This window comes from Mercenaria mercenaria, chromosome 2 (assembly GCF_021730395.1).
Source record: "Mercenaria mercenaria strain notata chromosome 2, MADL_Memer_1, whole genome shotgun sequence".
Classification (NCBI taxonomy): Eukaryota; Metazoa; Mollusca; class Bivalvia; order Venerida; family Veneridae; genus Mercenaria; species Mercenaria mercenaria.
Window position 1 is genome coordinate 34,006,280 of NC_069362.1, and position 15,145 is coordinate 34,021,424.

General features: G+C 33.3%; 1 protein-coding gene across 3 annotated transcripts in view; it reads right to left on the reverse strand.

The window, feature by feature from the left end:
- Nucleotides 1–7,983: 7,983 nt before the first annotated feature.
- LOC123563677 (uncharacterized) overlaps nt 7,984–15,145 on the reverse strand; it is a 28,537-nt gene continuing 21,375 nt past the window's right edge. For all 3 annotated transcript variants that reach the window (XM_053534655.1, XM_045356616.2, XM_045356617.2), the window contains 3 exons: nt 12,898–12,973; nt 10,766–10,815; nt 7,984–10,503 (listed from right to left, as the gene is read on the reverse strand). In XM_053534655.1, the coding sequence (XP_053390630.1) occupies nt 10,402–10,503; nt 10,766–10,815; nt 12,898–12,973 (228 nt within the window). In that variant the 3' untranslated portion in view covers nt 7,984–10,401. The remainder of the gene's footprint in view (nt 10,504–10,765; nt 10,816–12,897; nt 12,974–15,145) is intronic.

Below are 15,145 nucleotides of genomic sequence, written 5' to 3' on the forward strand. Positions count from 1 at the left end.
TCTGTGTTTTTGTACTGTATTACCTGGTTTTTGTACTGTACTTACTGGGTTTTGTACTGTACTTGCGGTTTTTACTGTACTTCTGTGTTTTTGTACTGCATTACCTGGTTTTTGTACTGTACTTGTGGTTTTTACTGTACTTCTGTGTTTTTGTACTGTATTACCTGGTTTTTGTACTGTACTTACTGGGTTTTGTACTGTACATGCTGGTTTTTACTGTACTTCTGTGTTTTTGTACTGTATTACCTGGTTTTTGTACTGTACTTACTGGGTTTTGTACTGTACTTGCGGTTTTTACTGTACTTCTGTGTTTTTGTACCGTATTACCTGGTTTTTGTCCTGTACTTGCTGGATTTTGTACTGTACATGCTGGTTTTTACTGTACTTTTGTGTTTTTGTACTGTATTACCTGGTTTTTGTACTGTACTTACTGGGTTTTGTACTGTACATGCTGGTTTTTACTGTACTTCTGTGTTTTTGTACCGTATTACCTGGTTTTTGCACTGTACTTACTGGGTTTTGTACTGTACTTGCGGTTTTTACTTGTTTGTTTTATACTGTTTTTGCTGTTTTATTTTTCTGGACTTGCGGGTATTACTTACTGGTTGGTGTACTGTACTTGCAGATTTTTGTACTGCACTTGCTGGTTTTTATTATACTTTTGTGGGTTTTTTTTGTATTGTATTTACTGGTTTTTATACTGTACTTACTGTTTTTGTACTCTTCTGTCTGGTTTTACTTGCTTGTTTAATAATGTTCTTTCTGGTTTTTGTCCTAAACTTGCGATATTTTGTACTGTATTTAGTGTTTATATACTGTACTTTCTGGTTTCGACAGTTGTTTGTCTATTTCAACGATTAGCACTCAGACATATGCTTATCATCATACAATAGAACCCCTTAAACCCGAATGGCCTTCGGACCGAGCTTTTTGTCCTGTTTAGAGGGGTATCCGGTTTAGAGGGGTTTAGCATTATGTCAAAAGTGCAACTATTCAGTCGGTACTATAAACTGTAATATTTCATTATAACTTTTCTTTAGGGCATTTGTTTTTATATCACTTTATTTCTAACTTAGAATAATTTTGAAAAAGAAAATTTATAAAGTATTATTTTTAAAACTACTTTATTTATTTTACAGACATTACAGACAATCACAAATGGACATTTCAAGCACTAAATATCCGCCTCGATAGTCTAGTGGTAGAACGTCCGCTTCGAGCGCAGGAGGTCGTGGGTTCGATCCCTGGCCGCGTCATACCAAAGACGTGAAAAATGGTATCAGTAGCTCCCTTGCTTGACGCTCAGCATTAAAAGGGAAACTGGCTTCTCTTCTCTCATACCCTCGTGGCGATGGATTCCATCAGGAATGAGGTGTCGAGAGCGATTAACATAAGTTGTAGAACTTGCTTCACAATCGACCTAAAATAAATTATCTATAAACTAAATATCCCTGGTTAATTACAGAACATTGACGTTATCCATAGGGATGTGTGAACATTCAGGGTATTTCAAAGACATATACACAAATGGACAGTTCAACTACTAGATGATCCAGATCATTTGAGACTAAGGGCATAAGCCAAAAAAATATTACGGCGTTTGGTTATTTATCGATAAACAATGCAAATTAGATAACAATAGACATACCTGTAAAGCACGTGTATATTATCTGCTGACAAAAAAAATAATCGCAATTACATTCATTTAACAAATTCCGTTGTTTTCCAAACGTTTTAGCCGTCAAATTTTCAACACGCAAGTCATTCAAAGCGGCACCGTGTAAAGGAACTAGGTGTAGCAAGATTTCCCCGTCCAATTTTAGCATCAGAAATATCATGACCGGTTTGCATGGCTATTTTTATATAATTTTATATATATTTTTTTGCTAAAGTCGTCCGTTATCCGGTAAAAAACGGGTATCAAAATTCAGGGGTCAAACATATAAGGGAACATTCGTGACCCGACAAAACGTCTGGTTTAGAGAGGTATCCGGTTTTAAGGGGGACAAGTTTTGAGAGGTTCTACTGTATAACGTTTCTGATTTCAAAATCCGCATATATGATCCAAACATGTTTTTGATTCCTAAATTATATAAACAACCATATAAAGTTCGTGTTACAATTGCACCATTTAAATTGTTAACTTCACGTCCAACCGCTATTAAGACTTTGGCTAACATTTTTTGGTCAGTAAACGTCTGGTGAAACCCTAGCTAAATTTGAAATTAATCATTGAAATGTAACTTCAATGAGTGCATATGATTCCTCTATTTCATATATTATTTTTCCACATAATTGTATAAGTGAAAAACTAGCTACTTTAATCAAAAATGGTAGGGAGAACGGATAGTTCCAATAAAGATTTTGTTTACTTGTGGTATTGTTAAACATTTTATCATGTGGACAAAGTTTGTAAAGCACTCTTCTTTTTAAATCAACAAAATGTATGTTAGATTTATGAATGAATAATAGGTACTGCCATTCTACCTATTAATGCACCACTTGTCGCAAAGCCTTTGTTTTTGCATTGGTATGAAATGGATTTTATGTTGAGCCTTTCCACAAAAGACTCCTCAACTATTAACATTAATTCAACATGCAGACTTATCAAAACAGCTCGCACTCTTAAATGTGAAAATTTCTGCAAGGGAAAATACTTCTTCTTTCGTATGAAATGAAAACGAGAGAGTTATAATGGCCCTTCGTAGCTCACATTAGTTTTACATCTTCGAAAGGTAGCAGTTGTGGTAAATAGTAATCCAAGAAACATTTCAATTATTTTTAAAACTAACATGAAATTCAGAGGAGAATATTTCAAAGTTTTCCATACAGCCATATAGGGAAATCAAGATGTCTTTTACAAATTAAGGTGATGGTCACCCTATGATTATTTCAAACCTGGACCATTTAATTAGCAGAATATAGAGTTTGAAGACTTTTTATTCTTTGCACTGGCGACCATGCGTTTTGACATGGTTACCTCAAACATTTCTGTGAAATAATTTCTAAATCAGACTAACCGTTTAGCAGATGTTGTTTGGAGATTTTTGACGAATCAGATTTAACAATCTTGGTAAAGGGTCGTTCAAGAGCATCTAAGTGTATAGGCAAGAGAAACCACGCCTTCTGGTGGCAAGGTTTTTGTCGAATCTGAAGTACTGGAACAATCTTGGTATAATAATCCAAGAACCATTTGTGTGAAATCATTTTAATATCGGGCCAGCAGTCCGTACAATATAAAGAACTAGCGGTCATATTTTTTATAAAAGAATCGGAGAAAATTGAGCAATCTTGGTAGAGGATCACCCATAGAGTATTCCTATAGAATTATTTCAAAATCGGGCGAGCAGTTTCAGACGAATTGTTTTTAAATTTCCTCTATAAATCTCTCGCGAAAATTTACTACGCTGTCTATCGGCCATGTTTTAGGAGAATCGATATAATCTGAAAAAAAATCATAGAAGAGTGTCACAAAAGAACATTTCTGTGAAATTATTTAAAGATAAAACCGACGATTTAGGAGATTTTCTATTTTTAGCAAAGGCAGTCATGGCACTAATTTGAACACTTGGTAAAGGTCCACACAAATAAACATTTGTGTGAAATTATTCCAAATTCGGGCTAGCTTTCTTTTTAAAGTTCCCGCTACAAACATGTAAAACAAGTGATCACGCGTTCTAGCGACCATGTTTTGATGAATCAAAAATATTTGAACACAGTCATGCATACCGAAGAATATTCCTCCGGCCAATAATCGATAGCGGTCAGATTTTCTATATAGAAATAAGAAGGGCATGTACACATTTTACTTAATAACAAAATTACTAAAAATAAGAAACCTTAGGTGCAAACATATTACCAAAGTTCAACATTTGATTCATCACAATGTTTTTTTTAATTAAATTTTATCTTAATTTTTGATTCGTTCTTCGCATGAAGTTTGATGCCATCATTTCGTCATTTTTTCCCTTCTTTGTTTCCATATAAAATGTGCAAAAATCTCATACATGCGTTTCTTCAAAGCATTTTTTTGTATAAAACCATTGATATGAAAGCTTAGGTGCAAGAACTTTCCTACTCTCATTGAATTTATCTTTTGAATGATATTTATTTCATTTTTGTGAAATAAAAATTTGATTCGTTCTCAGACGGTTTATTTCCACTAATTTCGAAGAAAAATTAACTTCAGCGCGAAGTTGTTGTTGTAGCGTCATAAGCAGACGATATTATAGTATGCCGCGTGAACATGCGGTATTGTGATCAAAAGGTTAAAGTAATGATTTAATCATTTAATGTAATTTTACTTCGCGAGTAATTCATTTTGTGTTAATATCACAAAAACAATATAAGATAAATATTGCATTTTAATATTTCGGTTCTAAAAAGAAAGAGATGCGCATTTCTTCTTATGTTGTTGTTCTCACCTTATTTCATATACATTTAAATATCAAGTGTCAATTATGCCAATTATGTCAATTAAACATTAAAAGAGATAGCTTTCCTATCGACCCTTGGATCACAAATGCAAACTGTCGTAAAAAAGTACATACAGAATTTTTTGTACATATTTTACTTAATATATTTGAGTAAATAAATTTCAAGGTCCGCCTTGATCAAATTAAAGCTGGAAAATATGTCCGGAGCATTTTTTTTTTGTGTACAAGAATGTTTTTGCAATGCGAATTATATCTGCATTTAAAACAGAATTGAATTTTACTTCAGTAACTTAATGATATATTTTTGTTTCGTGAACATTTTACCTGGTTTCATGATCTTTTCAGTTATCATAAATGTCGTCGTGATTAACTTACTTTCATAATTTATTGTACATGTTCAATTCAAGATAATTTTACATGAAACAAATTTCTATATAGAAGTAATAAAATGTTGTATGCATCACGCATAAATACTTTTTATTGGACCTGTAATAAAACTTGCCAATTACCTCTAAATAAGGAACGTTAAAACAACACAGACGATTATAATACTGATAAGGCTATAATTGCGTTTTGAATTTAATACGGGTATTTGTTTTGTAATTACAAGGTAAAATTATCATGCGATTTTAATCTTTTGCATATTTTTTATTTTGCAAACAGTTTTCATATATTGGTGGAATATGTGTAGTTATATTAAAATGAATAATGTCTGCCTGGATACGGCAAAATACCTGTACCACGCTGATTGCCACTATCTTTTTTTTTTTTTAAATTTTACAAACATACCATAATTTTCGATTCATTAAACTTCCTATTTTGTCTATATGTTAAGAATTACTGAATTGATATACGTGTGATGTTCAACCATTTCAGATTAAAATAATTCAAAACCTACACCTGTGTAATTATAAATTGTAAACAGCTGTTTGAAAAAAAAAAAATAAAAAAAAATAACTTACGTATGTATTTTTGTGACATAAGAATGGACGTGGTAGTGGCAGCAGGTATACATATCAATCAGACAATTTTAAAATATATTCGTCAAGTTTATTAGTATTTTGTGACTTCCCTGTTTGATATTTGTCTTTGTTTTCCTTTTTTTGGACAAGAATGTGTTATGGCCGTAAAAGTTATAAAATCGGATAAAACATGGTTCGATCTTCTTTTTTTGTTGTGTGTGTGTGAGGGGAGGGAAGGGGGGGAGGGGGTGCGAAGGGGCGGTGGTACCTAGGTCTTTTACACATATTATACTTAAAGACAGCGTTATTTAAAACAGTGTAAAATCAGATCATATTTCTTAAATATATATGTCAGATTTTATTTTTCAACGACAGCATATTTTATATATGGGAGACGCCGTAAAAATATCAATGCTAGTGCTATATAAATATAAAAGGATGTGTCTATGGGTACGAACCTCCTTTTTTTCTAGAGATTAAGGGTCATTTACATTTCAGATTTGGTTGAAAATGAAAAAAATAAATAAATAAAAGACTTCATCGATATTTGCCTTTAACTTGAATCTAAATGGTTTACAGATAGCAATGTTCAGCCGATTTGTTACATTGTTTTTCGAAAACATGTTAAAATATACATTCTTCTTATATAAGAATATGTATGAAAATAATTTTATATGAAAATATGGTTTTTATTGCTGATAGATATGGTCTATTGATATAAAAATAAATTTAATTATTATAAAATAACATGTTAAAAATGCTATGGTTCAGAAAATTACATATTAAACATTCATTTGATAAAAATGACTTCTTTTATTTCTAATGAAAAATCCCTTTTCCATAATTTGTAACTCCAATGATAATTGAAGCTTGTTTAATTATCTTATGAAAAACCTTCCCTTTTATTACACTTGATATTGAAATAAACATCCAGGTGACAATACCCGGAGGCAGTAGATGTCGACATCGCAATACCGGTCACCTGTTACCAATATATGTTACCAATACCAAATAGCTGTTGTCTCCCCTGATATCGATTTTCTGCAATATCGGTCATGAGGTCAATTCTTCCTCATGGCAGAAGGTCACCCAAAGATCATTTGTGTAACATTATTTTTGAATTGGGCAAGCAATTTCTGGGAACCATTCAGAAAAGAACTTAAGACAAATTTGAAGACGGTGTAAGAAAAACCGATGTCGTTCAAAGGTGTTACATCACAGTTTTCTGTTGACTTTGTTTACTATAAAACATATTTTTGTTACAGCCTGCCTGGGGAGCCGAGATCTAAAAAGAATGACAAGTAAGCAAGTCCAATTTGCTTTTGTATACCATACTTAACAGCATTGTAAGATTTTGTAAAGTTTGGGGCAATCTGTTAGGATTTCGTAATTCTTCTATAGTTTGTGATGCTTACGCACTGGCTTGAGGATTGTTGGGACGAGTTCGAGACATTGTAATTTTGGTAAGGTTCAGGTAGGTTGATTTTTCAAATTCAATTCTAAACTCTGAAAGGTTCTACTTATAGGCGACTCCTTCTGCTTCGCTGGATCACCTAATTAACTTTTGGGCCGGAATAGTATGCCTATACGTGCTTAAACGTGAGAAGCATTATGGACTAATGCAAGAGAATAAGTCAGAAATCCAAGATACTTTCTGCGTTTCTGTGCCATTTGTTATATTCTGAAGCAAGTTTTTAAGAAAGTCTTCATACAGTTTTTTTGGTCGTTCATTTGGACTTCTTGCAATCAGATAACAAGTCTGTATTCAGAAAATTAGGTCAACTAGTAACCATATAGTGACAAATTAATGTTTTGGTATTCTAGAGAGGGACTATCATATTTCTGAGAGGGATCTTTATCATATTTAATAGGTTTGTAGGGAGTAACAGACCTCCAACAAGAATTTGGTCAAACCAGTTTTGGTTCTGGCTGTTCTCGACAGATGAGTTTCCTGGAAATGACCACATTGGCTATTAAGTGATCATGCCGGAAATCTCAGTAATTATTTGACACGGGTAAAGTTTCCGTACAACAGATAATGTCATGTTTGATCTATTAGTTTGATGTGTATCTAGGAGTGTATACCTGTTTTATCAGCAATTGATAGTAAGTACTGTTAATGTTTCGTAAGTGTTACGTTTCACACATTTTAGGAATTTAACCTTATTTTTATACGCCTGTTTTGGAAAAACCGGACGTATTATGTGATGGCGCGTGCGTGCGTCCGTCCATCTGTCTGTCATAATTCGTATCCGGAGCATAATTTTTTAAACATTAAAGGACTGACTTTAAACTTTTCGAAAGGATGAACTGAGGGAGAGACGAATATAGCCTCGCAACAGTATAAAACTATAACATTAAATGTAACATTCAGAGAACAAAAAATAAAAAAAGATAATGGCCTTTGTGACACAAATATATTCCATAGGTTGAGATATTCTTTGTGATTAGAACCATTCCGTGTCTGCATTAACAATGGCTTACTCATTCATTACAGCAGTTCGTTCTTTGACAAATATTCAGTTCGGAAACTAATGACCATGAAGAACTCTTGAATGTTAAAATCATAATTGTAATACAGAACAGAACAGAACATATAGTTTATTTAGACTTGAGCACAATACTCATCGTCATAACAACATGTTTTATACATGTAAATAACAATGCATGCGTTGAGTGAGAGCGAATGCATGATAATAATAATGAAAATAAAGGGACCTGAGCATGTTAATAACACAATATAACAAAGTCATATAGTAATAAATAAACATTAATCTAATTCATTGTCGCGTCTTTCAAAGGCTCTAATACAAAATAGCGCTAACTTTTGCAGTACTGATTTTTGATCTTCGTTTAACAATTGTATAAATTTATAAACACTAGGATTAGTAGTAAAGTACCTTGAAATACAGCAATGTCAGGTCAAAGCGATCCCCTCAAGCTTGCCTGGCAGTCAAAGCGATCCCCTCAAGCTTGCCTTGCAGTCAAAGCGATCCCCTCAAGCTTGTCTGGCAATCAAAGCGATCCCTTCAAGCTTACCTGGCAGTTTGCAGAAGAAACTTACATTTATCAAGAAACTGTTTTGCTGTTTTCTGTTTTAGTTAACTAGCTTTAATTATCACACAGTAGACAGGAAAGAGACATATTTGTATCCTTAATAATAAATGAATAAATAAATAAATAAAAAACAAATGTTCAAACAGTGCGTGTTTCACCAGTGTAGTTTCCAAACATAATTTATGTTTATACAAAAATATATCCTAATGTTTTAATTCTGAACCAGGTCTGCTACGCTCGTGAACAAGACATATCTTGTACATTTCCTCAAAGACAAGGTTTATATAACAGTGACAGACAGGTAAGACTGCTAGAAATCGAGACTGATAAGACATCAAGAAATCGAGACTGGTAAGACTCCTACAAATAGAGACAGGTACGGCTGCTAGAAATCGAGACTGATAAGACTGTTTGAAATCGAGATTAGTAAGATTGCTAGAAATAGAAACAGGTAAGACTGCTAGAAATCGGGACTGGTAAAACTGCTAGAAATCGAGATTGATAAGACTGTCAAAAATCGAGACTGATAAGACTGCTAGAAATGGAGATTAATAAAATTGCTAGAAGTCGAGACAGGTAAGATTGCTAGAAATAGAGACTGGTAAGACTGCTAGAAATCGAGAACGATAAGATTGCCAGAAATCGAGACTGATAAGATTGTTAAGAAAAAGAGACAGGTAAGACTGCTAGAAATTGAGACTGGAAAACCGCTAGAAATCAAGACCGATAAGATTACCAGAAGTCGAGACTGGTAAGTTCGCTAGAAATAGAGACAGATAAGACTCCTAGAACAGACCGGTAAGATTGCAAGAAATCGAGACAGGTCAGACTCTTAGATATCAAGACAGGTAAGACTGCTCGAAATTGAGACAGTTGAGACTGCTAGATATGGAGACAGGTGAGACTGCTAGAATTCGAGATAGGTAGACTGCTAGAAATTAAATCGAGACAGGTAAAACTGCTAGAAATCAATATAGTCAAAATTAAAGACAACAATCTCTTTTTGAGATTTTATTTGTCTACGGTTTGTAACTAACACACGGTAAATCAGAAATGATACTCTTCATAAAGTATACAATTCTTTTACAAAAGCATGTAAATATACGCAACATAAAACTTTAGCACAATTTTGATAATACATAAAATGTGTGTCAGTAAACGTCTATTACAGTTGGTCTGAATATCGTATAAACAATTTATCTCATCAAAGATGTTTACCGAATTTAATAGCTTCAAGTTAATAACTGGCCTTTGTCTGGCTGTTCGGGAGTTTTTCAAGCATGTTCCTCAAGCTTCTGTCTGTCATAGTGAACTAAGTAAGAAGAAGTTGTTGCCTTCTTGTCCCAGCAGGACAGTTTGTGCTGTTACATCGTGTTACTATGGAGAAAGAGTCCAGATGCTCATTTTGACTTTATTTCAGGCAAGCGGATTTGAATTTCTGTCATGATTTCCCCAAAGGGGTCAAACATTCAATTGTTTAAGATGCTGCGCCAATATCAAAACTAATACACATGCACTAATGATAAATATAAATCAACATTACATGAAATATTGCTTAACTTAATCAATTTGACCTCTAATCTAATAATAATAATACATGTATGCTCACACTTTCTTGTCCAATATAAGGCAGATATCATTCAAAAATGAAGATACAGATAAGAAAAAAATACCCATATTCATAAGAAAACATTATGAAATAAAAAAAACCTTCTTGAAATATTAGTGATTTTCACAAGGGTATAGACTTTTTAAATTTCCTTTTCAATAATCTTTGTCAAATAACTGTTAAAAGTTTGTTATCATTTAATTAAAAGTATCTTAACATTTGCAACTGCTCATATATATGGTCACTTCAATGCAATACTAACAAGCATGTTTTGATACACATATATTCTATGAAAATGGTGCTTTTGTCAATCTCAACAAGGATTGTACTGAAAAGTTTATAATAGAACAGAGATACTATCACACAATTTAGTTATTCTGTCAGATTTTGTTCTGTAACTGGCAACGCTGACACCAAGAACTCCTGCTAGACCTTTCACCTGGAAATATAACAAACTAATTGTTTATGCAAAATCAACTCAAAACATAAGATTGGCAAGGCATTTATCAACTTGCAACACAAGTATTATTTCTAGAGCTTAGATTTCTTTAAAGAGCCATAGCTCTGCAAAACAGAAATAATAAAATAAAATGGTTATTTGCATTAAGGTGCTTTAGAACATTTATTTGTTGATGATTTGATTGTTTTGAGTCAAGCAAAGCTTGATCTTTTTGTTTTGGGTCACAATCAAGTCCACTCACCTGTCTATTAGACTCCATCATGTGTAGCACTGCTGTTAACAGATGGAACGCTGAAGTGAAAAACAATATTGTATAATATGTTTAGTATTTTAGACTTTTGTCAAAGATCAGAATAGATCACTTAAAAGGTCCTTCTATTTCTGTTGAAGTACAAAGATGTTTTAATATGAACATCTGTTAACTAATGACTTATATATTCAGCTTTGACCGGTTTCAAATTACAGATAGAAATAATTTTACTTCCTTGTTACTGGTAACTGTTCAAGTTAACTGAGAACATGAATTAACAACAGCAGTGATAACTGGAGATTGCTTTCACGAGAAACGTACTTTTCCTCACTAAATTACACCCAGAAATTGTTAAATGCTATAGTAAGGACCATTACTCCAAGGAAAATCACTGAACCATAACATTCCGACAATATACACAAGTAGTTTTGGTAGTGGTAACTCCTTTGAAGTTTGGTGGATTTCCAACCAGAGGTAAGAAGAAGTAGCAAAGATATCAAAGAATTTGATGAATCAAGGGTCCCCAGCCAGCAATCTATATCGGCCCGATATCAAACCGACGTCGTTGTCTATAACGGCCCTATATCGGCTGCAAATACGACTGATGTCTGCCCGACGTAAGCAGACGGTATATGGCCAACATCATGATGACATTGGTCCGTTATTGGCGTACGATATTTGGCCAACATCAAAATGATATCGGCCCGATATTGGTAGATCATATCGTGGTTGAGAAATAGTGTGACACGCAGTGCTTTAACAAAGTTAAAATATATACTTTATAAATTCTTAGAGTTATTTTCTTGAGAACTGATTTGGCCCGCATCATGTGTATGATGCTTAATTGATTTTATTGATATAATATTTTTCACAACTATATACTGCATGTTTTATACAGTTACGTAAGCCTTCTTTATATTCTTAACACTATTAAAATTGTTTAATTATAATTTTATATTTTCATTTCTTTGTAAATATAAATATTTCTATGGCGGCATTTTACATAAAAATAAAAATGCATCTTAATTATTACCTCCCTTTATTTCATATAAAATTTTGATAAATACCGTCTTCTAATTTTGTTTGGAACCTAGTTTGAGTAATTCTGACATACATCATATTTGCTTAATAAATTAGCACATAAAAGCAATTCAATTAGATTACTTTTTCACGTTTATCAATAATATTTTGAAAAATATAGTTATATTAGAGAATCCAATGTAGGCCCGATGTCAATCCGACGTACGAAATAGTTACACTTATTGATGTCGATCTACCGATTTCAATATTTTGCGGCACTACAACGGCACGACGTCAGCCCTACATCGGCACATTTTGCCGACATTCCGACATTATACCTATATCGGGCAGATATAGTCATGCTGGCTGGGTTATGACTCCATCGAAAATCATTAAACCAGAACATGATGATATTCTCAACAGTTTATACACCTCACGCTAAACACTTATAAAGTTTTGAGAAATTTAGGCTAATTATATACAGCTAGTAGTATAACATCAGTAAAATATGACGACTCAAGGACCATATTTCTGCTGAAACCACAGAATCGAAACATGTCAATGATATACATAACTGGGCTTGGCACTGATAAATGTTGTGAAGTTTGTTGGAAATCTACCCAATGGTTAAAGTTAAGTATCAAAATATCCTAAAACTTGACAAATAAAGGCCCACAATTCCCCTGAACATCAATTAACCAGAGCATGCCAACAAAATACATACTGAGACTTGAAAGATTTTATTGATACTGATCTGTCCTGCAAGGATTGGTAGGAATTTTCCTATTATAAAGGGATAGTGGCTAAAAAAATAATAATATTTGACGAAGGCATGGCCATAACTTTACTTTAACTCATCGAAATGAACATGTCTACAATATACATAACTTAGTTTGGTAATGCTCACTCTTGGGAAGTTTAATGTAAATCTGCTTGTTGGTGTCGCAGGAGTTGCATGAACAAACTTTGTAACATATGGACAGATGGACAAACCGAAGAACAGCACTAAATCAATATGTCTCCCCACTTCACGCGAGAGACATAATTAAGATTTGGGATACATAATTAAAATTTGTTCTTGTGTTTAAATTATAATAACATACCTGTTTGCTCATCCAGATCTTTCTCCATGCAATTTAACAGGGCACTCCCTAGTTCTATTTCTGAATCTTCTGATAACTACAAAAAATGAAAAATCAATATGTTATATGTTCTGTATACAATACGGACAAAATCCAACCTTAACAAAGCATAAAAACGTGCAAAATAAATACAGTGCACATTGTTTTGCAAATGTTATATCAGTTTTATAATAGTGGCAGTAATACGTTTGTTATTTACAATATAAAAATTGAACAATTTGGCCTATTAATAATTTATAATTTTAACATGTCCAAAACATTGCGGAATAATACCAATTTCACTTGGGTAATGATTACATTTTACTCGGATTTTATCATATACTTCCTGTGTAAAATCTCAAACTTTAAACTAAAATAAAGGTATTAAATTAATATAATATTTCAATGAAACTTCTAAGTTTTGTTGTTTGTAGCATCATATGGGACATGTGCAGCGAAAAATCTTAATTTGTTTTCTAAAGTAGTGTGATATTTACTTCTAAAGTCACTATATGTTCATAGTAATTATACTTCGTTATACCCATGTGAAAACTGGCAGGTAATCGAAAATGCAGCTCTCCGATTGGTCAGTTAGAACCCCTAATGTATGGTGATGTCATGATAAAGTTATGGATATACACTTTACTGAATGGGTTAATTGTATGTCAATAGTCGAAACTATTGCCTAGGGTCCAAAGTCGTCAATAGTACAAAGTATGGACCTTTGATCCATGTAATAATATACATTGTAACATATATGGAAACAATTTCCAGTCTCAAGGTTACTTTGACTTTGTCCTGCTGATACCTAAAACAATAAAGATCTTCCACTGACAACAGGCAACCATCCTACCAAGCTTGATGACTGTATGCTAAAGCACTTTGCAGTTACAGGAACGGTTTTCAGTATCAAGGTCATCGTGACCTTGTCAATTGACTTGCTGACCCCAAACAACAACTGGGGTCATATACTGACCATTGGCAATCATTCTATGAAGACTGAACGTTGTAGAAACAAGTATTCTCAGCCTATTGATCATAAACCAAATGGTCTACCTACTGACATACAACCAACCAATCGAAAGACAACTAGTATAAAAACATACTTCCTCTTCTTCCGATGAGGACATAATAATCAGAAGTGATCATAGACTACTTAAAGGATGATAATTTCATTTAATGGTTTGATAAAAGATAACTGTGATTCAATTGTTTCAAATGTTATGTCGTCTCTGTTAGGGAAACTGGATGATAAGTGTATAAAAGGAGCGACAAGAAAACAATGTAAAATACAAGTACTGTTTCACACAAAACACTACTTATGTGCATCATGATGAAGTGCAGGACATTTACTTTCGAGAGCTTGAGGTTTCATACAGATGCTGGTATATGTGTGAGAATTCGAAGGTTCGAGTTTATATATAGGTGCAATCTCATTATATATTTCTGATAGGGTTTCTAAGCTTACAGAATTCAGAAAACTGATATTCAAACAAAATTTAAATATTCACATTTTATAAAGGACGAGTAAATCCTTTTCTTGAAGTGCAGATGTCAATAATTACAATACGTTTCCTGTTTCCAGCAGTTTTGAATCACTACCAAAAAGATCGAACTACTTATGCTAGAGACAATTTATACCCTTTTCTTATTATACCAGATATTCAGTATCATATATACGAGCCATGACTTCAAAACAAATTGATGAAGACAAATCAAATGTGAGTAAAAACATAATGCATCTGCTATGAATTTTCCAAATCAGAAACATGGATTGAGTTCTCAAACAAGAGGCCATGATGACCCTAGATCGCTTGCCTGAGTTTCAGAGCCTAAAAAGGCTAGAGTGTGTAACTTTGGAAAACGATTATAATATGCCACAGATGTCGAAAGTTCCACAGGCAGAGTTGAGAGAGAAAACATAAATTAGTGTGACAGATGACAAACAGTTCTAACACTATTTGCTTCTAAATTCTTTAATAATAGGTGGAAAAATACATACAGACATCTGGAGCAGGCTGGGGTCATTTTGGAAGGTCTCTCTGCATCCAGCAGTTTATGAAAAGAAGTTGTTAAATGGTATTTCTATATTAAGCTCTATGCCAGGTGTCCCTATTTCAACAAGTTTGGAAAACGGCCTTACAATGATCCTACAGACCAAATTTGGGAGAGATCCAGCTTGCCAGTCATGAGAAGTTGTTTAAAGTATTTCTATTTTTAGCGCTAGGTG